Genomic DNA, 26,863 nt, shown 5'->3' on the forward strand with positions numbered 1-26,863 from the left:
GGAACATCATATTTTATATTACTTAGGACCTTAGGATAATGACAGATTTTTTTTACGCTAATATACATATATTATAAAAAGTAACACTTTTTTCGAGAAATACTGTAACAAATTTTGCATTGTCTCCTTATCTTTCTTGCACAACAGTATTTTCTAAAACGTTTTGTAATGTGTTTTTATAAAAAATCTATATATGTGTGTCTATATTCTGTTGATATTATAATATTAGAAGAAACAGTTGTATAATAAATTTTAAAATATAATTGTTTGAAAATCTTTTTTATAAATATAAGATCTACTTTTTTTATATGTATCTTAAACAGCAAGTATTTTTGCAATAAATTACGTTTGCGATTTTAGTAATTAATTTGCTATCATTTTTTAAGTAAATTATTTAATTAATGTTAAATAAATCTTATTTTTATAATATATGCAAGAAATCTATTTATTTTTTAAATATTTAATATATTTTATTATAAAAATAAACCAAATTGTTAAATAAATAATAATATAATTAAGAAAAACATTTTTTTAATTAATATAGAAAATAAAAGAAGAATAGAAAACAGTGACTTTCTATAATTTATAAATAATAACTGATTAATAATAATTTCAGCAATTTGGAATGTACAACATTATAGCATGGTAATCCATAAATTTTTATTCCACATTGACTTACATATTTGTGTTGAAAAAGATTAATAATAATCTGTACATTAAATTGCACGCACAGGTTTATATTTTGCCAAGTTAAGAACAATAAGAAATAATGCAACTTTTGCATTTTGCATAAATTTATAAAACAAAATTTTATTAAAAAACGTATTATTGATATAAAAATTAAAACATGAAAATTTTTATGCGGTTTTTTGAGTTGAAAAGTTATATTTATATCATAACATTATGTTGTACTATGTTAGATTTGCAAAAGTAAGATAAGCTGGAACCATACTAAAAAAAAATTTTAATGTAAAAAGACAATAATTGAAATATTATACATATAATAAAAAAAATATAATATAATATGCAAGATTTTCTGAAAGTTCTTTTCTCTTTTATAACAATTTATTTTTATTGTTTAAATGTTATGTTATGCAGTATATATTCTTAGCACAATTAAATGCAATTAAATCTTTTTTCTGTAGTTACATTTTTATTATGCGGGTTTATTATATATATTTTTTTATATATAAAAGCAAACATTTTTGTTATTTGCTATTCTTTCTATAAAATACTTTTAATTATCTTAATTTAATTATGAGTGATAATATTAAACAATCAAAAATGGAAAAATTAACTTTTTTCCTAATTTATTTGACGAAAAGTTTTCCTCTATGTTTTTCATGTGTGTATATATGTATGTTTTTATTTATTTATTATATATTATTATATGTATTTGAATTTATTTTATTTGTGAGATATCAACTAACACTAATCAATAATTTGTATCACTTTATTATTTGTCATGAGAAAGAAAAAAATATGTAGTACATATATAAAGAACATAAATCAATAAAACATATAAAGCTTAAATTAATTTTCGATAGGACGCAAATAATATACAGAAATATATTTGTAAATAATTAATTAAACTAAAGTTCCAAAGAATATTCTTAAAAATCTTGAATCACCTTTTAACATTAAAAATAAAAGTAACAGAAAAAATTATCTTTTAAAAGAATCTATCTTTATTATTTTTATTACTTAAGGAACGAGGCGGGGATATATAATAGAGATGTAAACAAAAATACAAAGTTAATAACGGAATGTAAAAGACGATTATTATACAGAAATTTTAATTATTAGTTATCTTTTATCATGCGTATCTGTGCATAGCATTGCTAGAAGCACGTTTTCACGGAGATTTATATAGGAGAATCACAGATTTTTTAAAACTATCTTCGCATTTCTTTTTCTCTATAAAAGAGAGTACAACATTGCCGTCAATTAAACTGATTTAGGAAGTATCACTCATGCCTATTAACAATTATTTTACCGACAATTCAAAAATTGTTGATAAAATATATCTCAATATATATAACCGGTGTATAAACGCTTTTAATCTCTTATTGTTGGCCAATAGAGAAGGAAAAAATACTCTGACATCAATTAGATGTTATTAAATCAGGATGTTATTCGATAAGCACACTTACTTTTAATCGTCAATTGTATGCTTCGATTAATATTTATCTACCGCGCGAGATAAAAATACTATCAACTTCATACTTCGTCATAAATGCAGTTTGTTAATATACTTCACAAAAAATTCTTCATTTTTTTATCAAGCGGTTTTTTCCCAAAACTGAGGCTATCTGAAGAGAAGTTACTCAAAAGTGGTTTACTGTAATAATAATAGTACACAAAGCTACATTAGATCGGGAAAATTTAATACAATCAGCACTTTAAAGTACTTGCAGCGGTTGCAATATCTTGGTGAGAATATACTTTAACTATTTTCGTGTTATTTTGCTTTGTTCGCTCAGACCGCAGTAAACATGTAATCAAAGTGTGAGTGGATGACACTCTCTTTTAAAATTTCTAATTTTATTTCGGATGCATTTTTTTGGAAATTTATTTTGCCTGATAGGTGCAATCAACTACATCCTTTAGCAAGCGCAATCACAAGCGCAACGACGCACACGTTTTTCACGACGATGCAAGAAGACGTCATCTACGGAGCGTACGGACCGTGGTTGCACATCTGTAAATAGAGAAAATTAATACTGGAGTTCTACTATTAGACTATTGTATACTTAATTTTAATACTTTCTCACGGCAGATTTTAAAACTTTGAATAATAAAAAAATATAAACCTATATGTGAAAACTAAAGATGAATTTTATTTGGTTATAACTGGATTTCTTTGTATTGATATTTCTTGTATTATTTTATATATTTTATCTTTTTAAATTCATTAAATTGCACGCTAAATAAATTGTCTATCTTAAAACACAAAATTATAAATAATACAAAAACAAGCTTTTTAACATCAATAAGCTTTTATTTTTAATTAATTAAATTTTTCAATTATTTTATTTAGAGTAAATAATTTTTTACTTACAATGCGGGCGAGATTCCTCTTCTTGCATGTGTTGTTGTTGTTGCTCTTGCTGTTGCTCTTGTTGTTGCTGCTGCTGCTGTTGAATGCTTATCACGTGTGCTTGATGTTGCTCTTGTTCCCGATGTTCGGGTTGCTGCTGTTCAGTGGACTGGTCATCGGTTACTTCAGCATGCGCTTCTACTGGTACTTCCATAGATTTGACTGGTCTCAATGCAAATCTTGGAACTGGGAAAGCACGACCTTCTACAACCTAAAATTTCAGAAATCTCTTAATGTCTCTTTAAAAAAAAATTAAGTATATAAAATTATTTATCATGTGCGTGTATATACATATGTGTACACACACACACACACACACACACACACACACACACACACACACACACACACACACACACACACACACACAGGGAAGACCGGGGCTAGTTCACCTCTGGATAAATCCGATTCCCGTCTTATTATTAAAAAAAAAACATGGCAAAAAAATGCCACTAAAGACATTGTTACTTAACAGTACTTTGGTAACATACAATTAATGAATTTGGTATTGAAATGTTTAAGCTACAGCCAATATATTATTTTTGAGGTCTTTGATTTAATTTTTTTCCTTTACAGAAATTAAAGTTATTAGTGTATACCCGGAGTTCAAAAGTAAGTGTTTTTTATTAATGGTCTTACAATAAGATATCTAAGAGAAGGGAGAAATTTACTGCATCCTCGTTATTAAAAGTTAAGATAAATTTTTAAAGTAAGAAACATGAAACAAATGCGATCTCCAAAAATCGGGGTAAAACCAACCCTCCCGTCATTTTACATTTTTTAACATATAAGAACTATTTTTTTCATTGTTTAAAGATTTTTATAGTTGATTCTTATATTACGCGACGAACCATGTCTGCAGCTGTTGATTACCGCGAAAAAGATGATACGGATAAAGATTAATTTTTGTTTTGTATTCCTTTACATTTCAACAATTATATCTTTAAAAATGTTATTGTTTTGCAACATGTTTATTTTTTGTATTTGTTAAATAGATCTATTTAATTTCTTAGTCTTTTTGTTAATCTCTTTTATTTTGTTAATTGAAATTTAAAAGTTAAAATAAAGATTAAGTTTTGTACCACAAATAAGCCTGATTCTCATTTTACATAAAAAAACCTAAAAATAACGAAATAATTTGAAAAATTAAAGTTAAATAATAAAAAATAAAGCGGTTTACCCCGGGCGCGCGGCGCGCGGTGGTCGGATTTACCTCGGGTTTTGAAAAGATCAGCATTATTATATCTCAGAATTAATAGGTACTATAATATACCGCTAATTATTTCATAAAAAGTTGCGTCGGACAATAAGTTATCCAATGGTACTTTAATTTATTGCAATCCATTTTATTTTAAACGAGATATGACCTAATCTTAGGGGGGTCGAGTTAGTCCCGGTCTCCCCTCTGCGTGTGTGTGCGTGTGTGTGTGTGCGTGTGTGCGTGCTCTAAAAATAAAACAAAAAATAAAAAATATTAATGACCCCTCCATCAAATCGCTCCTCTAAAGTGCGCGATTTGACGATTCATTTTGTTGTATAACAATCTAATATAACATTATCTTCAGAAAATGTATAATAAAAAAAATTGGCAGCGGTGGGATTCGAACCCACGCCTCCGAAGAGACTGGTGCCTTAAACCAGCGCCTTAGACCGCTCGGCCACGCTACCCTATCTCTCTTCCTCTTTCAGACACGAGGCAACACACCACGAAACTCTAATTTTTTAAAATATAAAAATCTAATATATAATAAGAATCTAATTTTACGCTAATATTATTTTATATCTGCTTTTTAAAAATAATCAGGATATTTACATAACAATTACGTTTTTTTGCGATTCTTTTGAACATTTATGTTGTATAAGTATATACTATACATAATTTTTGACATTTCGACATAATAAACTTTAATTTTAACTTTAATATAGAAAAATATGTAATATAAAAACACATTCTTTAAATATATTTTGCATTAATTTAAAATTAATAATAATGAAATAATTTTTGTTACGTTAACTGTTCTTTTTTGTTAATTCACGTGATATTTTTAAAAATTATTTTACCTGGTGAATTATATTACGAATTTCCATAGGAATAGGGAAATTTCTTTCTTCATCGCTATCATCCTCTGGACCAGAAAAAGCTTTTGCTTCCTGTTGCTCTTCGCCACCATCCGGACGTTGACGACCTTCGATGTTTCCATGCTCAATTAAGTTTCTCACTTCCACTGGAAGTGGGAATGGTCCTAATGGTATTGGCCGTGCGCTTTCCGGGAACGGTTTGAGTTCCTGTTTGCATTACAGCACACATTTACAATATGGCAGATAATTTTTCATTATTTGTGCACCAAAAGTGATTCTTTTGTCAACTGTCAATTGTCATTCAAGAATCACACTTCAACACACAGGTAACAAAAATATTATGTGGGAGTATTCATTAATATAGTTGTTTGTAAAAACGTAATTCATCTAAATTTTCTTCCAAATGTGCTTTATAATTTAAAATAAAACAAACAAATAAAGTTACCTCACGACGTGCTCCCTCTGGTACTTGGACCGGAATCGCTCTGGCTTCGCCAGTAATATGCTGAATGATGTTCTTAATCTCCAACGGTACTTGTTGTATTATCCTTCTGATTTCTATGGGAATGCCCTGGAAAGGAGAGCGTGGCTTTTCAGGCGCGACTTGGGGTGGAGCAGGTGGTCTTTGTTCAGTCTGCGGGATCATCATAGGTGATATTTGTTGTATTCTCGGGTCTGACTCCTGCGCATCGGCTTGTGGAGGAGGCGGTGGCATCATAGCTGGACCTTGTTCCTGGTTATAAGTATTGGGAACTTGGTCAGCCTGCTGTTGATACACCATCGAAACTTGTTGTGGTTCCTGACGAGGTTCCTGAGCCATCGGTCGCATTCCTCTCATCGGGTCCATTGGGAAGTGACGCAAATCGATAGGAATTTGACGCATCTCGATCTAGAGATAAATATTAAATAATTGACTACTGTGTTAGATAAATTACTAATAAATAAATTTTATTTGAATATGATACCATAAATAATTTGTTGATGCGGTAAACTCACTTGTGGTCCCATCGGATTGTTTTGAGGTCCCATCACGGGGGTCTGCGGGCCCATTCGAGGTGGTCTCATCTCCATAGTCAACTGAGGAAGGTTACGAAGCTCAGGAGGAAGTGCACCCGGCGGGATGTGATTTAATCCCCGTGGGTCGCTAAGCGGCAATTGCTGCATATCGGGAACTTGATACTGGGTATGTATTTGGTATTGATGATATCCCGGGTTAGGTTCTTGCGAGTGAAGGGGAATTTGTACGGTGCCTAGGGGCACGATGATCGGGGTAAGCATCTCTTGTTCCTGCTGCCTACAAATAATAAAAGCAAAGTCGTTATTGCTATGTTCTGTTGTTTCATCTACATATAATTTATACGTTTAGAATATTTAATTTTACATCTAATTATCATTGCTTGTTTTTTTTTTCAATATTTAGTAATTGGAAATTTTATTTTATCGTATCTTATTTGCCTTATGGAGTAAGCAATATTTTTTAAAAACTATTATTAATTAAATAAAAATTAAAGTTTTCAGTAATTTTGATATTGATTACAATTATAAAATTATTTCTATTAATTATTTAATACTTTAACTTATATGTTCCTCTTTTGCTGTTACTTACTCTTGGTTTGGATTGCCTGATTCGCAAAGAATGGCAACTCGCTCGCCACTTAGTCTTTGGAAACGCTGAGGATCGGTACTGTTATCTAAACCGTTGTCGCCGGTTCCGTCCATCACCTCATCGGCTCGTCGTCTTTCAACTACGCAGGAAACTCTGCTACGAGCTTGTTGAATCAGTGTCTGGAAAGCAATCAAGTTTAAAATATGAATTTACATGTCAATATTTAAATTAAGAATGACAAAAATTCTGATATATAATCTTTAAGATTTTTATGATAAATATTCTCTATCAATATTTTATTATTAAAATATTGATAGAGAAAAATAGGATTGCAGAATTATATGTAAAATATATATATCTATAATAATATGTAAAATATATTTACGCCTGCAATGTCGTCGAGATCTAACTGAAGAGGAAGCTTAATGTGCACAGGAGGGAATTCTTCGTCATCGTAATCGTCATCGTCATCGTCATGATCGCCATTTTCATTGTCAGTTTTTGAGTTGTTTTCTCCTTCACCTTGGGCTTTTACGTCCTTAGTATCCGATTCAACTTCTTTCTTCGTTGGTGCAGCGAGACTTTGCAAAGAATCCTTCGATTCAACAGGTTCCTGCAAATAAAATAATTGTTCTTATCCTGTAGCTTGCATAAATAGTATTCATAAGAGAGCGTGCAATTCTTTTTTGTATATTATAATGCTATAATTACTATATATCTCCATCATTGCAAAACATTAAGTTAAAAAAATATCTAAATAAATTACATTTAATCAAATAATTACACTTATATGTTAAATTTAAAAAATATTTAAACATTTTGAATTTAGATAATATACCTATGGTTATCTACATACGTTTATAAAATACTTATGTCCAATTTCATAATATATTTATGTTACGTATATAATCAATAATTGAGTATAATAACGTATATATAATCAATAATAATCAATAATTAAATTTAATAATAAATAGAAATAAAATATAGATAAAAGATTGTGAGAGTTATGAATATTGTGAAAGGTTTGTATCAGTAATTTATTTTTATTAGATATATAGAATTCTAAAATATTAATGATTACGTTACATTTCTACTTTAAAAAATCGAATATTTATTTTATAGCAGAAATGAATCGTATTTAAAGTTCCTATTTCTGAACTACGAGAGAGACTTGAAAATTCTCGGTAGAAAGAAACAAGTATTTCCCTCGAGGCTTCGAAAGCTGGACAAATACCGTCGCGGCAATCATCATTCGTTGATGCAACTTGTCTTCCTGCTCGCGACATCGTGGGTCACTAGTGAAAGTGAACTCACATTTATATTATCACACTGTAACCTCGCCAACTATGAAAATCGTATACGAACAGGAAAATGTCCGAAGAAATAAAATAGTAGAATTAGCTTGATTGTATACGTATCTACGATATCTCTTATTTAAATAATTTAAATATTTGAAATATTTTTTAAATCAAACTTTTTTTCATTATTAAATAATGCGATGAAAGAATATACTGCGTTTTTCAAAGTTGCTGAAGTTGGAATTAACTTTCCCCTAATAAAAATTTATTATTAGTAGTCATTTAAAATTCACAACTCTTCAATTCATAAGATCAAATTCCTTTGCAATGCAAATATGAATTATATCTCTGTCAAAACATTTTATAATCACAGTTTAGTAAGATTGTCAATTATACAATAATAATAAAATAATATTATAAGGTAAGATGTTTATTTTATATTAATTACATTAATATAGAAATTAATAGAGAAATGTAGAAAGTAAAAAAACGAAAGCTCCAATTTCGTAAGTGTGCATTTTTCGTCGACCGTATTTCTCGGTTTCTTTTGTGCAAGAGATGGAAGAGACTTTTCGAATCAAGCGCGTCATTTGTCCTGTTCGCTGTATCCGGTAAATCTTTACAAGCATTAAATTATGGATTACCGCAAATGCGGCGTAAACGTGTTGAAATGTTTCCCCCCAACGAAAATCAATGCGGTTAAATGTCTTTCCTGCGGCTTCCTAACGTGTAAGCCGATTGGCAATGGATGATTACAATTTTGTGCAAGAAATGTACATTGCAACAGCTGCACAATTGTGGATCGTAATGATAAGTTTGCAGTATTGCACACGCAGTAGCGACTATTGACTTCTGGGATGTCTGGTAACGTAATGAATGGCATTGTTGTGACTGACAGTTATTAGATTTTTCAACAACCTTTCCATTATGATATCTTGTTTAGAAGAAATGAGAATTGTAAGTGATTGATCATCAATTTTAAACAATATAACTCTAAAGCTTCTTATGAGATACGTCATATATCTATGTAAGAACATTGAAGTCAATAGAGCATTCTTTTAATGTTATATATATACTAATTTGATATTTCATATGTAGACGAAAAAAAATTTACTTGTACAAGAAAAAATTTCTTTGTGTAATTCTATACTCTGTATCAATTAATTAGTTTGTTTTATATCTTAATCAAGCACGTTCCCTTTCTAATTCTCATTCACAAAAATTTCTTTGCTTTAAGTAAGAAATTTTCTTAAATTAGTCATTTAAATTATAAAAACAATTTTAAAATGGATATCTTGCATTGATATCAGCATCGTGAAAGTACATTTCAGTGTTTTAAATAGTTAACTTACAATTTGGATAAGCTGAGGATTGTGCTCTCGTAGCGCGAAGAAACGCGAACACGGCTAAGCACTTTCCACTTGGGGAAATTGCTCAGGATGTAGAAAGGATTTCGCGGTAGTCCGGACGAGCAATAAGCAACCTGCATGATCGTCAAACTAAAACGGGACAAGCCGAGATGAAACTCACTAAATTAGGGGAATGCATATAACTTGCGTCGGCGGGGAGATAGTGCCTCGTGTGCACATCCTGCGAAATAAATAGTGTTCGCGTATAATTAGGGAAACTAGGCAAAGGAGGTTTGTATAATACATCGCTCATTTTAGTTTTATTAAAAAATGTATTGTCTTTTGTAATCAGTAATTTCTTGAATCGAATAAAATACTCTTCGAACGACTTCGAACAAAATAGAGATTAGAAACTTTTTATCTTAAAAACGTATACAAAAAAATTAATAACATTAAAATTAAGAAAAGAATATATAAAAAAATTAATAAGAAATAAAATAAAGAAAATTAAATTTTTTTATTCATAAATAATTTATTTTTTAAACAGGAAATTAATCATGGTTATTCATTAATTTACTTTCAGTTGATCATAACAGGTTTTTATTTCAGTAAATAAATTCAATAAACTTCAGATATGAGAAAGGAAAAGTTGAAATTTGCATTGCTCTCGAGATTTAAAATGCATAAAATTTCACATCAAAATAAATACGATACATATCTTTGCTTAGGATACTGCTCGTTGCGCTTCTCGCTTTTAAACGAATATTTATAATCATGATTGGATTTGGTCAATTAAATTATTAATTGGTCAATTAAATAGTTGCGTGTATCTCTTAGCTAAATTTCTATAATTTCCTTATATATATATAATATACAAGCAAGATGTAAAATGATATGTAAAACGATATGTTGCGCGACAAATGTCACTTTTCGTTGGCTTACTATATTGCAGGACAATTATTCTGTGTACATCATGAAATTCCCGATGTGCAACTATCGCGACATGAAATCCCGCAGAAAAAAAGGGAAACGAGAGTTATGTTCCCACCCACTCGAGATTCACGGAGCGTGCGACATGGAAGAAATCGTCATTGCAATTTGCCGCAGCGATGACTTTGTACGCCGAATGGCTTTCTTTAGAAAACGCAGTAAACCTCTTCAACCTATCAATTAGCGAGGCATTACAATCAATTATGGCCTGTCATTTTTAAGATATGTACACGGTGCTGGACACGATAGCGACATAGTTGTAGGACGATGCAATATGATCTGTTGCAATTCTTTTCGATCGCAACATTATGAAGAGGTTCATAAGTTAAACGTTCGATAATACAGAAAAGAAAGTAGATAATCTTTTTAACTATAAAATTGAGCTATTAATTTCATTAAATTTATTATATTTATTAAATTTTATATGTATTATTTACAAAATAAATCTTAATTAAAATTAATTTTAAAACTTAGCTTCCCCTATTTATTGACGTGGATTCTTATTAATCTATTTCATAAATTTTTATAATTAAAATAATTATAAAATAATCAGTTCTTTAATTTGGTCGTTATTTTATAATTAAAAAATTTATATGTACAAAATTATGTGATAATCACATACGTCATTACAGATTATATATAATATCTGTATACTTATATGTTTAATATATAATATAATATTGTAGCTTACCAAGTAAAAATAGCATTGATTATTTGAAAACATTCGTTCGTTGTTCGTAAACGATAATATTATACAGTTGTTTTGCGTGCGAGCTAAATATATTCAATCCCGTGCTATTTTTCTTCACAAGTTAATAATTATATGTATCATTCCATCTAATGCAGAATGGAGATTCGATCGACAAAAGAGATTCTCGTCTGGATACATTCATTAACATCACTGATCGATCGTTCTCACGTATAAAAAAGGAAGAGTCGGCTATGGCAGCGTTACGTATAGATGAATGAGTCAGAATTCTATTTTCTACCGATGACGTTGACAGTACATGCAGACGTGGTACCTTAAGTCGACTTGAAACTGTCAAACGAAAGAGTATAATACAATACAGTTGCCAGGAGAAAATCTTTTTAGAGAACGTTCACCTCACGCGGTTAACTCGCGACCGGCAACCCACTTTCATCGTGGTACATTTTCCAAGTATCTGGTTACTCCAAAGGTGCGATGAAAAAAACTACAGCATCCTGGAGTAACTCGTATCGTCGTATCCACGTAATTATCAGAAAAGTTATTGACTTGAGTTATAATAACTTTCCTATTTACTTTTGATTTATATATATTTTTTTTATTATAATTAACAAAATTGGAAAATTTAATTTTTGCTTTTATATTAATCTTATTAATAAATATGTAACAAATATTATTTTATTTGACAAAAAAACCAAATTATATAAACGTTATGTTTTACTGGCGCATTTAAATTGCACATCTGTTTCAAAATGTAAGCATAAAAATTGTTCCTTAAAAACTAAATTAATAATAGTTGTGGTAATATAATCTCTAGTAAAATAAACTAGAGACAAGTAACGTAAAAACACATATATAAACAAAATAATATTTGACTTCGCGGTATAAGGAAACAAACAATCCAACATCATTTATCAGGCGACTTCCGTTTGTCGTAAATTAACAGAAAACAGGCTTACGAAATCAAACTATAATTTGCCAGGAAGTACATGTAAGTGTTAATTTCGATGTGCAATTCATTACAAATTAAGGGTATCGTACGCAAAGGTGATCCTTGAAACGACTCGTGTACAAACGAATGAGCGAACCGTCCATTTAAATTTTAAATAATGAAGCGTCGAAGAAGCTCCATCCACTGTGACTGTAAAATTGCCGATGATTGTTTGAGCTAAAGCGACTGAAATTGTAGGAGGAAGAAACGATTTTTTACACTTACAATCTCTGACGGATAATTACACTTGGTAATAAGAAGTTTTCTCGGAATCGAAATTTTTTTTATAGAAATAATAGCAGATATTTTAGTTCAATATTCAATATTAAAAGTTAATTATCAGTAATTTTGCATTTTAACACTTAATCACATGAAAATTATTTTTGTCTTTACGCAACAACTTTTATGATTCTTCAAGCTAAATCTGATGTCGATGTAAGTCACGATCGATGCTTTTATGGCCGATCTCGCCGGAATTCATTGACCTCACGATGACCGATTTTCACCTTTGTACATCCGTTATACGAGCTAGACGCTTTTAGTTTAGTTTTACATTCTCGCAACGTATAACTATACCGATCTTACTTTCTATCGGTCGCCATAAGCGGACCGGAAATGGCGGCTACATTCGCGCACGATCAAACCCAACGACGTCCATTGCTCGAGCTCGCTACGAGGAATAATCGATCTACCGGATTTCACTGTTCGGGGAAAAAGTGTATTTTATCCTTCGTTTCAGACAATTACCTGTCATGAATGATTGCATAATCATGTTACTGATAACAAAAGTGTTGAAACCACATTAAAAAAATAATAGATAATACAATAATAAGATTATAATTTACATAATGATAATAATTAATATAATGACAATTAAACATATATCTCAATTCATTGCTGTTATAATAATAATGTGGCGATTAATTTATAATAATATGTATATTATAATGGTTAATGTTATATAATTATTTTTTAAAACGTACTTACTTAATTCATTAATATAAAGCTTTCTGCCATAAATTATGGCTTCGTAGTTGTGCCGGCATGGTGTTATCGAAAATATTCATTAATTAGCAGAAACACTGCAAAGCTCGCGGAAACAATCCCAATTTGAGAGAGTTAGTCTCTCTCATGAGGGAAATTGATTAGCGGAGAGAAGAGAAAACTCGTTGCGCGATTGAGCGTGTCGCTTCCGCGATGCTTCGCGATTGTTTAATAGGTATCCGAGACCTCGTCTAACGGAATGATAGGCGACGGAGTGTATACACAATAGGCGCATTTATAAGAAATGCAAATAAAACAGATACGGATATAATTTTTGTATTCAAGAAATTAAAAAAAGTTGCATTTCGTAACAGTAGAATATGTAATCAGACATTCGTGACGAGATAAATAAACAAAATACTCATAAAAAGCAAAAGTTTAGGTGTAACAAAAAGTAATAAGTTAGGGAATTTAAAAAGAAAACTATCTAAATCTCTCAGTTAACCGTTCAAACACACAACACTTGCAGACGTAACCTGCATAAATAAAGTGGGATTGTTTATCCATCGATTATTATATCGTTATGTTTCCCTAAGAAATGACAAGAATTTTTTCGAGGATGTTGACCTTGCGCATTATCGCCGATCGATCGAGATTATAAGTCACATGTAGTCGCGGTGATCGTTATAAATTTGCAAACACAGCTCGTTGGCTCGTTCGTCGATCCGCGCGCACAACCGCAATCACACACAAGGAACGCAACTCGAATTACGTAATTCCCCCGTTTGCGGTTCTCCTTGAACGCGCGGCTCCTGGCACCGCTTCGCTCCGAGCGTTTCTTTGCGTTTCGTTTTCTGCGTTTAATACTCGTGGACGACCGGAGCGTGCTTCTTCGAAAGTCCGTTCTTTTGCAGCGGGCTCACTTTAACGCCGGAATTAATCTTGTTGTCTACGTTGTCTACGTACCGGCACGTTTCCCGCCGCCTCCGTCGCGATCGTCTTTCCGCTCGCGGCGAGAGATCGCGTCGTGCCGCGAGGGATTTATGATGCGTGGAAAAAAAATTGCGCGCTTTTTACGCGCGTCATGCATTTCTTGTCAGCTGTCAGTCAGCTGGACACACTAGAGAAAGATAATCTTACTAGAATTTATGGGCTGATTGTACGTGCTCGTCAGCGAAAGTGTATGCTCCCGTACGCTAAATGATTTAGGGAGAAATTATAGCCGCACATCGAGATAAAAGGTCCGAAGCAAAATTTGCTCAAGTCTCATACAAACACTATCCGAAACATTTAAACTTTCATCATTTATTTATTAACATCTAGAAATTTAGTACAAATGCAATCCGGTACTGAACTTAATTAATCATCCAATGGAATAGTTCTCTCTATCTCTGTTTCTCTCTAGAGATAATAGCGATTCGATTCGATTCTCTCTCGACTAAACGGAACAAAATGAATTTAATATATGAGAGCATTATTATAAATCTTTATTCATCTTTTAAAAAAGATATGAAATAGCTGTTGAATATGTTCTACATCGACATTGCCTTAGTAGTTTTTCCAAACAATTCGATACTTGCTGTCACGGACGAGTGTAACAATCGCTTTGTCTTTGTGAATATAGCCTTGAATTAAAACCTTGAATCTCAGCTCAAGTAGAATCGGATAAAACAATCCATGATTTATACGTTTATTTAGAGTTATATTAGAGATTTCATTTTTCTCTCTCTTGCTATATTAGAATACGTATATCGTTTTTAGTCACATGTTCAGGTTCAATTGAATCGAAATCGAACTTGTCCATACAACATTATCTTAAAATATTCGGAGAATTCAATTCCGTAGTCACGCAAAAATGTTCTCAATTTTGTATTTAACGGAATTGCAGGGAGAAATTAGCCGAAAATATATTTATATATATTTTTCATACGTACTAAAGTTTTGTCGAAACAAGCACAGCTACGGCATTGAAATCTCCAAATATTTTAGAATAATATTATTGGGCCATTTAGTTCTGTTTTAATAAATGATAAAATACGAATAAATAAGGTTCTCAAATGCTAAAAAAGCGGACAAGTTAATTGTGTCTCTAAGGAAACTTTGGACTTTTAATTAAAAAAGAAAAAAAAATGTCTTCGATTTCCTGGTTTTGAATGCCCAGGCTATTATATTTGTTTTACGTAAAGGTGTTCCCAATTTCTCCGAGACGAACAAGCCAACGCGGCATCATCGTCGCGTGCAATATAATAAAGCTAGACGATAATAATGCAACGGACGGTTGACGTTTCCCATTGAAACGCTCGCCATTTCGGTCATAATAAATGCCCGACTGTGCATAACATTGCCCGAACTATCGAGAAGTATTTCACGGCATGATACTTTCTTAAAAAATTCGCGCGCGATTGTGGTAACATTTTTTTTTCTATTACATCTAGCAATTTGTCGATAATTGTAATTCGCGTGTCAATTCATGCGCGCGCTTGCAAGACGTCGCGTGCCTCTCTCTCTCTCTCTCTCTCTCTCTCTCTCTCTCTCTCTCTCTCTCTCTCTCTCTCTCCCTTGACGAAGAACACGATTGTAAATAACTCTACGCTTTCTAAATTTGCGATATTTTACGTCAGTTCATTCATTAGCATCCGACAATTCGCGATTTTCACTGGGTGCTAGTGAAACGTATCCAGTATTCTTTGTCAATTGATAAATATACTAAATGCGGCAATTATTATTTATTTGTTTCTTGCTGCATAAACGTATAAAAAAGCAATCGAAGAAAAAGCGGAGAAAATATAAACGGACAAGAATTAATTGGTTGGTAATTTTCCAAGAAATAATATTTTATGCAAAGATTGCTGAAAAAACTACTGTTTTGCTGGGAAATTAGCTTCCTGCATTTAATTGCACTGTATCTATAAGAGACGTTATTTTGCTAGCAAATATGACAGTTCCTCTGCTCACAAAAACTGCTCGCTGATATATTAATTATATATAAAGTTAAAATGTGCTTACACTGAGCGTGATACTAATAAAAAAATTATGCAACTAGCTGTCGATAATTACTTAACGTAACTTTCATTCATAAGTCACGCGTGCGATACTTTTGTAATTACTTCCTGAAGGAGATTTACCCAGTTATTATATTCGCTACATTTGTACTTCGTTTTTATCGTGATGCAAGCATTTTTCTGTTGAGTTCTGGAGATAAAAATGCTATTTTCTCGTAGAGGCGTTATTTCTTAGTTAAAGAAGAATTTTTCGGCGGTTCTTGATGTAACAATCACGACTGGTAGAGTCGTGATAATATATGCGTTCTATTCGTATTGCAATGTTGAACTGGTAACGATAGAAGAAAAAGTGTTTGGATGTTTTAGAAACATTTAATGTAAAACGATGTAGCTTTTCATAAAACTTGTTAAAAAGAAGAGATCACAAATTGCTAGTGTATCTAATTTTTAAAAAGTATAAAAGAAAACGATATAGAATGACTAAAAAGATGTTTGAAGCGCAGACTTCTGTTTATGTCATGATTTATTTATTCTCATCGTAAATCGTATTAGTGTTCTTTAGCCGCTCACCTAAGCAAATTTGCGTTTTTACCAAGCGTAAAAACAAATGTTAATTGTATTAGCGACGTCGCACTAACGTTCCCCTTTTTCACTTTCGAACGTAAAGAACTAAATCGCCACTCTGTCCGAGGCAACCCATCGATCTACACAATTCCGCCGATCGATATCCTTTTACTAGTCGCCGAACGCTGCCGCGACGTGAAAATTTAGAAATCTCCGTGGAAACCACCACCGTGAACATAACAAGCTGAAAGCTGCGGCGTCGGATCCACTGTTTTTTTACGCTGCGAACGATGGAATTTAATTCGCTTAACAATTAAACGAGAAATCTAACGCGGTCGATACAGACACAGTTACTTTCCCTGCCACGAAAAATTAGCAGGACCGTCAACGCGATTTCTCCATAACGACTATAGTAAGGACGGTCGTTATCCCGATAATCGTGCGTTTACGCGGTTGCATTTTCCGAAGGCGGCGGGTAACGGCACTGGAAACATTACAGCAAATCTTGTTTTATTATTACTCTATTATACTCCTCCTTTTTCATCATTATACACGTCTCGTAGACTTACCTTGAGCTCCTTGCAATTGCAACGCTGCGATCGTCAATTAAATTGACAATCCAACGATAATAAGGTATGTACTGATCTTTATTAGCTTGTGAGAAATCTCGAGCATCGCAAGGAAAAAAGTAAACGTTCAATGTAACGCGGAATTTTCTGCTGCACAGATACGAATGATATGTAACCGTATATCTTGGCATTGACTCGCCTTGCTTTCTTTATAGCGTAGATGATGTGGATCTATTTATTACGACAAGACACGCTCCCGCGTTTTTATCGGCTATATTTTTGAATGTAGACTTACCTGCACCAGAGCCTCCGGCTGCAAATGCTTCAGAAATTCACCTTGCGGCTGATACGATCCGTAGGCCTGTTTCTGAAGCTTCATCTCGGCTTGCATTGCCGCGATCGATTCCGGCGTACAGGAAGCTCTAGCTTGGACCCAAGATGCCGCCAGGATAAAGCTACCGAGTACGATGGACATCGTGATCAGAGTAATAGCGGCGATTCTAGCGATCTGCACAGCTGTACTCTTCATCGGTGGTCTCATGTATGCCTGTAGACAAGATTTCATTTGTCGTAATATTTTAACTGACAATGAGAAGGAAACTCGCTTTAATTTCCCTCTTTCTTTTTTTATCGTTAAAGCATCGACAAATAAATCGAATTTCGTAAAAAGCTTTTTTGCTTCTAATGTTAAACAGTTTTAAAACGACAATGACGAAGAGAGAACGTCAAAGAAGAGCGTGAAACGACAAAAGGCCTCGACTCGGTTGGTTAACCAGCGTGAAGTCCTGAGTATCATTTTGTGTGTGTGTGTGTGTGTGTGTGTGTAAACTACCAGCACCTCCGTGACAGGTGTGATATAGATACACATATATGTACACATTTATGTGAACATGAACATGGCACAAACAAATTTTGCTTTACCATGGATTCCCGCGCCAGTTAGACCGATAAGAGGGGGAAAGGTGATTATGTAAAGTCTCGTATGTATGTTAATGCACCTCGTTGATTCACCGGAACTTTTGTTGAATACCGTGGAAACGCGAAGCGCGGTTTTCCTTGGCGATTGAATGAGTTCCTCAAGTATCTCCGTCATTTTCTATGGTCGTATATTCGTTCTCCTTGACTCATTTATTCTCATTGAGAATATATCAGTCGAAATCATGTAATCAATAAAATTCTTCTTCAATTTATCTTTAACAGTTCTTACCGTTGTACAAAACGAATATATATATATGTACAAAAAAGATGGACAGGTTAATTGTACGGCACCGTAAATGAATATATTTAGGTAACGTCGAATGACGTCCGTGTAGATCTCGTAGTCCCGGCAAATTAACGACAGCTGAAAATAAACTACCGCGTCGTCATTTAACTCCTTCGAGAGCCACGGGAATAAAACATGATAAAATACATCTGACGCGTGCTAACTGTACCTTGACATTATTATAGTATGGCTCGGACCCGTTTCGACGCCCGACGCCTTTGTAGCTCATAGACACTTGCCGCTATTTTACGCGGACTCTTGGATCACGTTTGATTGCCGTATTATATAATTATGCAATTATGCTACATTATATACTTTTTTTAAACTTATATCGAGAGAAAAATAAATGTTACATCGCTCGTTGATTGCAGGATAAAAGGACATGCTTTTAACTCTGTATGTTCTTCGTTCAGGATTATCTTATGTCGAATATTTTTACATTGAAATTAATTACGCAGGGTCTTGATTTTTGGGGTATAAGTTTCTCTCTATACGGAGATGAGACTTGCACCGTGGACTGTACTTGTACATACAATTCGTAATGACCTCGATGTGGATGGACGACTCGGGTGAGAGGCTTCCAAGAGATAGTAGGCCATCCGAGGCTGGCTTTAGCCGCGCGATCCTCCTGACAAAAGTAAATAGGTACTGTTGCCAGGCGCTTGAGACGAAAAAAATTGTTTGTCTTTTTAGATAAATTTCTTTATTGGTTTATTACTTGCGGACATCTACTCGATTTGTTGAGAACGTTCCAGAATAGCGATTAATTATTGCGAATTAATTCAAGAAGAAAGCTAAGCAAAAAATTTCCAGTTAATTTTTTTGAAAAATTCGGTCGTGAGATAATTTATATTTAATTAATTAAATTTACAGCATAGTATGACTTAACACGCAATAAACTATATATTTTATATATTTATTTAATAATAAAATAGTAAAAATTAAAAAGATGTTCGACACATGTTCGAAGATGACAGTTATTTCCAAACTTTAATTTCCATAAGATATGATTTGAGACATTGATAAGGCGTCTTGCACTTTCTCTTTAATATATGTAAGTAGTAGTGCAAGATGGACGTTGCACGCTTGGCATTAACGAATGAAAGCAATGTTTCCGACCATTATTAACCTCTTTAAACCTAAACCGTTGAACGCCCGTTTCTTTTGTTTCACATTTGAACATGATAAATACAATATGAAAGAAAGACAAATAATTTTATTCTATATCGTACCACTTGATATCTTAATATTTCAAAAAAAGAAAGAGAAAGAGAGAAAGAGAGAAAGAGAGTATTATTATATTTTAATTGTCAACTTTTTTCTGTAAAATTTGTGAACATTTTTTTCTTTATCTATAATACATGCATTAATTTTTTAAAGACAAATGTGAATTTTATTATTTTTTTATAAAAAACTTTATGTAAATTAACAAGAAATTCTTGTTTATTTAGACGTTTTGCCTTTTTATTTAAAAATTTGATATGACCAATAAAAATAAATTGTTACCCTTTTATTGGAAAGAAAAAGTAAGAATTACGAAAGAATATTCGTGTTGAATTGAATTTCATATTTTTACAAACGTCAAAGTTTGTTTTGCCTTACGTAACTGCGAATTATGTTTGTTCATTACGCATACACGCGCGAAAAAATACCCATAATGTGCATGAGAAGCAAAAACGTAAAGATATTCAGGGACGAATGCTTCTAGCCGAAACATTACAAATGAAATTGACAACCACAAATGTGCAATGTTACATTATAAAATATACTTATATTATGTTATAAAATTTTGTATAACTTTTACATGGTATTTGAACTGTGTAGATTGTGTATCTATAATAAATATACGTAAAATAATATAACAATTTTAAAACGTAAATTTAAGTATAATAAAAAAATTTTATGTAATTGATTTTTGTCTCAGTACGTAATATTATTTCATGAAAAAACGTAACCGTCCTCTCTCTTTCTCTTTACTGTCACATACCGGCGATACGCACGATGGAGCAATCATTGTTGCTGACGACATAGGCGGAAATGGCCTTCTGTTTTATGGAGGAGAGGTTTGAACCCATAAAAAGTAAGGTAATAAAGTTTCCTTGTATTGCATTACTGCATAATATATTAGATGACATTATAATATGTGTAACTATATCGGGGTAGTTGCTAGCATTGGTATTCCACACCCAATGCGCGCGTTGAAATCTCCAGAAAGTTTGACACGTAACGCGCAAGTTAAGTCTCACGAACAGTCGATTGCTCAATAACAACGTGAAATGTGAGATGTTTCAGCCATCGTGTTTTAAAGAATTCTTTGCTGCAAAAAATAACCAAAAAGATACTTATTTTAAAACGTTTTATTTTGTATCTTACATTTATTAATTTATACTGCGAATTTGATCTTGTTTGGTCTTAAATGTTTTTTGTGTCTTTTTATTTATTGTTAGATCTGTCTTATTTAAAATAATTTTCTATTCGAAATAATATACGTCTAAATATTTTAAATTATTGATGATTATCAAGAAGATTAAGTACAGTAGAAACGTCACTTAATTAATGTCGTAATTAATGAATTTGTTTGATTTAGTATTACTAAAACTCATATTTTAACCATTTTTCGGAATCTGTTTTAATCTGGCCCTCCTATTACACATTACTTTGCAAAATTACAAGCATATATCATATTGTTACTTGTTTAAAAAGATATTTATTCATGAAAACGTTATAAAAAATTAATTTTCATGTTTTGTACATAATATAAAAATTGTACATAATATATTATAATAATATTATTGTTATTATTACCATATTATTATTATGACTTTAAATTGTTTTTTAAATTTTAAAACGTTTCTTTTTGGACTATTAATTTTTTGTGCTTACGTTCTCTAATTTCGTTAATGTGGCGAATGGTATATTTAATGTCAATATGTATATGAATATGAGTATATATTTAAAAAAAAGCTTATTCTGACATCACTAAATTCGGCAATCAAGGCCCTCGCGAATTCATAAGCATAAAAAAAAACACGCATCATCGATGAGTTTCAAAAATTTAATTTCGTTCCTTGACTTTTTGCGAGGTTTAATCATTCTTCTTTTCGAACGGTATCTTAAATGATCGTTTTTTATTATTATAAGTGTGGTTTTTTTCGGATGAATAGAATATTCCTTTTCAGTTGACAAAACAATTGATAAAAAGCAGATTGTTCATATCTATTTTTCTTTTGTTTTCATAATTTTGATGCTTCTTTTTTTAATTCTTCTTAATAACTTTTATCCTTTATTATTACTTTACGTTATAATCACAAATAAAGATGTAAATAATTTGTTTCATAATAAAAATTTTGTTGTGATAACAGATAAAGGATGGTATATATTTATGTATATAAAATCGTATAATCAAATATTTTTATAAAAATATTTTTTTTGCATTCTGCATAATTTTTATTATATATGCGCATTGGCAAGAGTCTGTTGACGAAAAGTTAAATATTTGTGAAAAGAATATGTGCTGCATTTATAATTTTTTTTCAGAGCTGACGCTTTTTCTTAAACTCTCGCCAGTCAATTAAGCGTTCATCTTTAATAATGACACGATCGTGATTTCCACGGCGGAAGTGCATGCGTCTCGGAAAATATTTTTTACTGTAAATATGTATTAAAAGTCACACTTTTGCTCATTGTAATTACTGTAATTAAATCCTCGCTGTTTTTCTTGTTTAACGAACGTTATGCCACGAAACGAACTTTGTATATTATGCATGCAATATAATATCCTCTAGAAAAAAATAATTTTTTTGATAAGCATGTACACGTAACTATATACGTTTGATAGAAATAGAAAATATAATATAATAAAGTACAATATAAAATTGTTGAAAATTATTTTTTTTACTAAATAAAAATATTTAACATGTATATTTATTTTGAATATGCTAACAATACATATTTAGTATCTTAAAATGTTCTTTTCAATTCTTTTTTACCAATTGTTAACCGATTTTTTAAATTTTTAATCTGCTTTATAAACAACGATTAACACTAATTGTTAAATTAAAATATATATAATATTAAGAAAAATAATGTCTTATAAGATAAAAAATACTTTATAATGTATAAAATATTTTTTATAAATATTATTTTAATCCTAAAAAGTAAAATTTGATTATTAGACTATTTTGATTTGGATTTTAAGTACTGCATATTCAATTTGATTCCATCACTAGTTGCGTCTACTTTCTGTGCCAAAGACTCAGGTTCAAATCTGATCAGAAACATCAAACTTTAATTGTTTAAGGTTTGTTTCTACCAACGTAGATTAACTTTAATCTCGGTTTAACTTACTTGTTATCTCATTCTAGTTCCAAAAATTAGAAAAAGCAAAGGTCAAGTTGAACCAAGTTTAAAATTAACCTACGTTGATCGAAATGAAACTTAATCTCTTCAAAGCAATAGCAGCAAGAGTATCTTGTTATGATAGCCCTTCTCTATAAACTGTTCGGAACCGGCGTTAAAATTTTAAAGCCTTAGTATATCTATAAATTATAAAAAATTTATATCATAGAAATACGTTAAGGAATTGCCACTTTTCCTCTGAGATGATCACAGTAATGGTGTAATATATCTTTTAGATTTTTAAACCTTGCCATGTCTTGAGGAATCTTGCATTTTTTCGAAAAGTTTCAAAAATATATTTTTTAATTATCTACAAAATATCTTACGCATTTTAAAATATTATTTCAGGAATTTTTTGGAAATTAAAAAATTTTTTTAAATATTAAGATTTCTAAAAGACATCTTATGTGACAAATCCTAAAAATGTCTTTTAGACGTCTTCTAAAAATATTTTGATATTTTTGACAAGATATCTTTTAAATACCCATAAAATTTCAACGTTTTTTGGAAATTCAAGCATAGTGAGCAATGCTGTAAAAAAATTCGGTATTCCAGCAATCAGCTTAGGCATCCTACATAATTACTTTTATAATCTAATCAAATAATTATTTTCAGATCTGTATCCATATATATTAAACTTTTAGATGTTTTGTCAAAATCGTTTTTCTGTACACATAAAGTATTATCTAACAGTAAATTTTCTGTGACAACAATAATAATAATAAAATTACAGACCATTTGTTATGCGCTCGATTTACGCTGCATTAAGTTTCTTCTTTTATTCCAAGATTTTGCATGAGTCGTTAGCGCATTTTCTTGGAAAATTGCTTTATTTATCTGGACATTTTTTTCTTTATATCAGCTTTTGTTCTTCACAGATCTTGTTTTACATTTTTTCACATACGTTAATAGATGAAACTTATTATGATTTTCTGACACTAACTATTTGTGCGTTTAAGCAAATTTTTTCGTGTTGATTTCAACCGCATCTCAAAACGCCCCGCCTTTTGAATATATTACGCAACGCCAGCGATATCAATCGGCGAAACGTTATATTTGCATTCCAATTGCTTATTCAACTTGTGAAATAGTCGAAAGAATTATGCATATCACGTAATATTATTTCATAGCGTCATTTAATTTTAATGGCATTGGATATCTAACTACAAAACTAATATTATTTATTCAATGTTATTTATCCGCCAGAAAATCAATATAATTGCGATAATAGCTAATATTTTAATATTTTATCAATATTTTTTCCTATAGCACAACATTCGTGTTCTGTAATATAATAAATTTGTATAAAAATATCTATAGCAAAAAATATAAACTCGTAAAAAAAATGTATGTCACAATTTTCTTTTTGTACTTTTTCCTACTAAATTTCTAAAATCTTTTACTTCAAATTTGTTAGAACCGTGTCCCTTGCATATTAAAACATTAATTGTATTCGAGGGAATCGTGGGTAAGAAACGCATTGATTGTCATTATCACCGATAATAATAGGGATGTAATTATGCAAACTTGAGTAAAATTGTGTGTATCATCCGTCAGACAAAGGATATCATGAGAAATTTACAAGCAATTTCTTTGTTGTAACTTTCTCATTATAGTGACTGACGTTCCATTACGATAGAATGCCATTTTTCGAATTGCGATTACTTCTACATTCTACTTGCTATTATGTGCTATTTCTCTATTCAGGAATAATCACACATGTACAAAATTATCCACCGTTCTAGTCTTCGTAATTGCTTGAATGATTTCACATGAAGCGAGACGGAATATCGCGTTTTGTTTCATAATATTTTTCTTAGATACATACAAAAGTTATCTTTTTAATTAAAAATTATTTTGTATATTAAAGAGAAAAAAAGGAGATAAAAGTTGCTTATCTTATAATATATTTATGTACTTAAATAATGAGAAAAAAATCATAGTACTTATCCGTACAAATTTTCTAAAATTAATTATTTAAAAATGCTATTTTATAAATAAAATAAAAAAACAGAGCAACTTAAAAAAGATTCCTTTAATGTTTTCTTTTTTAAAATTTGTTTTGTCTTTTATACAGCAATAATATTTTATAACAGCAGTATGAAATTTACGTTAAAGTAAAAGTGCAATAAAGCTTCGGCTTTGCTTAAAGACTTAGATGTGAAAGGAAGAAAAATATGCACGCAGGCCATCAAACCATATTATCACCATATTGTTCGATAGAATTTATGTTAGACATAATCAAATTGTTTCTTTTCTCTGTTATATTTATATGTATTAGTAAAACATTATTCTTTGATGCGCAAAGATGCGTATTAATTTGTAATGAAGCAAATATAAAAACCGTTTTATGTGCAATTATCGAATTATGAAAGTCGTGTTTTGGGGCTTAGAGGATCATCGATTTTATTCAGAAATTTTTTAAGTAAAATAATTAATGTATTTTTTCCTTAATTGAAATATTAAATTAAATCAATATAGTATTCTTGAATCATAGATAATCGGAATAAAAAAGCTTTTCGGCAGCTTTAAATGTGCAAAATAAACAGTAGAAATGTATCGTTTTTAATTATTAAGTTAATTTTAACTTAATTTTACTTTAAGCTTATTTAAACTTTTAATTTTACTTTAAACTTAATAATTAAGAGGTGTAATTTGAAAATTAATTGCAGAGGTACGTAATGTTAAAAATTGAAAGCTTTTTTTGCAAAAATAATGATTTTCCTAAGTTTCTTCGGCTAAAAAAGGTTGATTTCAATTTAATCGAAAAGCAAATGGATGACAGATGATCCGCTAAGTCTGAAACGTCTTTGGACGCTTCTAATCCATATCGAAGCTTACCGGTGGTGGTTCGGTGGTAGAGTAGACCTCACTTGGCGCATAGTGGCTCTGCGGTATCTTCTCCGAGACGACGGCGACGGTCGCCAAGGAGTCCTGATCTTTCTCCATTGTCTTCCCAATTCGGAGTAATCCGCGTAGCACAAAATGCACGGTCAAACGTACCCGGGACGTATCTTCCTCTTCTTCCTAAGTCGACCGGCAGAGATGGACAATTATTTAAAAACTCTCGCTCTCTCTTTCCTTCCTTCTTTCTCTCTGTCTTTCTCGCTCCGGTATGACCCGGTCTCGATGGCTCGACGGGTCGGCGAGCAGTGAGCGTCGAGGAAGCGCCGACACCGCTAGCTTAGAGATGCCCCCACCTAAGCCGACGTGCACCTTCGGCAAACGTTACTTTCTGGTACCAAGGCGTACCCTCCGCACCGTCGACGGTGCTGTTCTCGTTGCTCGGACTTTCTAAACACCGTATGTGCGCGAAATACGCGTGAGTGAACGTGAGCGGTTCGCCGCTATGTACGAACATCGCCTTGCACGTGCATCATCTTGCTCCCACATGTAGACAGCATCTCATGATCGAAAATAATTCTCTCAGATAAATTCTATTTTTTCCTCGCTGTTTTTTCTTGATCTAAGATAAAATTCGTGGAATGACTAATGACGATCACGCGAGGATGATGGGAGAAAACTTTGCATCAGCATCTCAGATTAATTTATTTTTTGTATTTTTTGGATATCGCGCGAGCAAGTGTCATTTCAAATTATATAAATTTTTTATGACAGTTGATTACATGTGTTTGACTATCATGAGCGTCGACTTGCATATGAAAAATCTTGCAGTAAGCTTTTTTTCACGATAAGCGTGCGGAGTGTGGAAGCGACGTTATCGGCCCTCAGTCCTATTCATGATGTGCAGGAAGTGGCGGCTAGAGAAGGCGAAGAAGTTCATATTACAACGATAGTACACGGTGAAACGTGCGTCTATGTGGCAGGAGAAACGACACCGTGAAAGCACCGAAGCTCTTTCGTTCGCGACGATAACAATGCCTAATTGCCGTGGGAGCATCGTCACTATACGAAGCAACAAAATTCATATCGCTTGTAAAAACGAAGGAAATACTGTGA

The 26,863-nt window shown here is 31.8% G+C and overlaps 1 protein-coding gene and 1 non-coding gene across 2 annotated transcripts; both read right to left on the reverse strand.

The window, feature by feature from the left end:
* Nucleotides 1-1,665: 1,665 nt before the first annotated feature.
* On the reverse strand, nucleotides 1,666-26,068 carry LOC105836845 (transcription factor SPT20 homolog). Its single transcript, XM_012681156.2, has 9 exons — nucleotides 25,745-26,068; nucleotides 17,537-17,788; nucleotides 7,171-7,398; nucleotides 6,786-6,964; nucleotides 6,176-6,473; nucleotides 5,625-6,068; nucleotides 5,162-5,386; nucleotides 3,062-3,311; nucleotides 1,666-2,701 (listed from the first exon to the last, which is right to left on the reverse strand). The coding sequence occupies exons 1-9, from the start codon at nucleotides 25,850-25,852 to the stop codon at nucleotides 2,607-2,609; spliced, it is 2,079 nt and encodes a 692-aa protein (XP_012536610.1). The 5' UTR covers nucleotides 25,853-26,068; the 3' UTR covers nucleotides 1,666-2,606.
* On the reverse strand, nucleotides 4,687-4,768 carry Trnal-aag. Its single transcript has one exon. It is a non-coding gene; the product is annotated as a tRNA-Leu (tRNA).
* Nucleotides 26,069-26,863: the final 795 nt, after the last annotated feature.

Source organism: Monomorium pharaonis, chromosome 3, assembly GCF_013373865.1.
Source record: "Monomorium pharaonis isolate MP-MQ-018 chromosome 3, ASM1337386v2, whole genome shotgun sequence".
NCBI classification, from domain to species: Eukaryota; Metazoa; Arthropoda; class Insecta; order Hymenoptera; family Formicidae; genus Monomorium; species Monomorium pharaonis.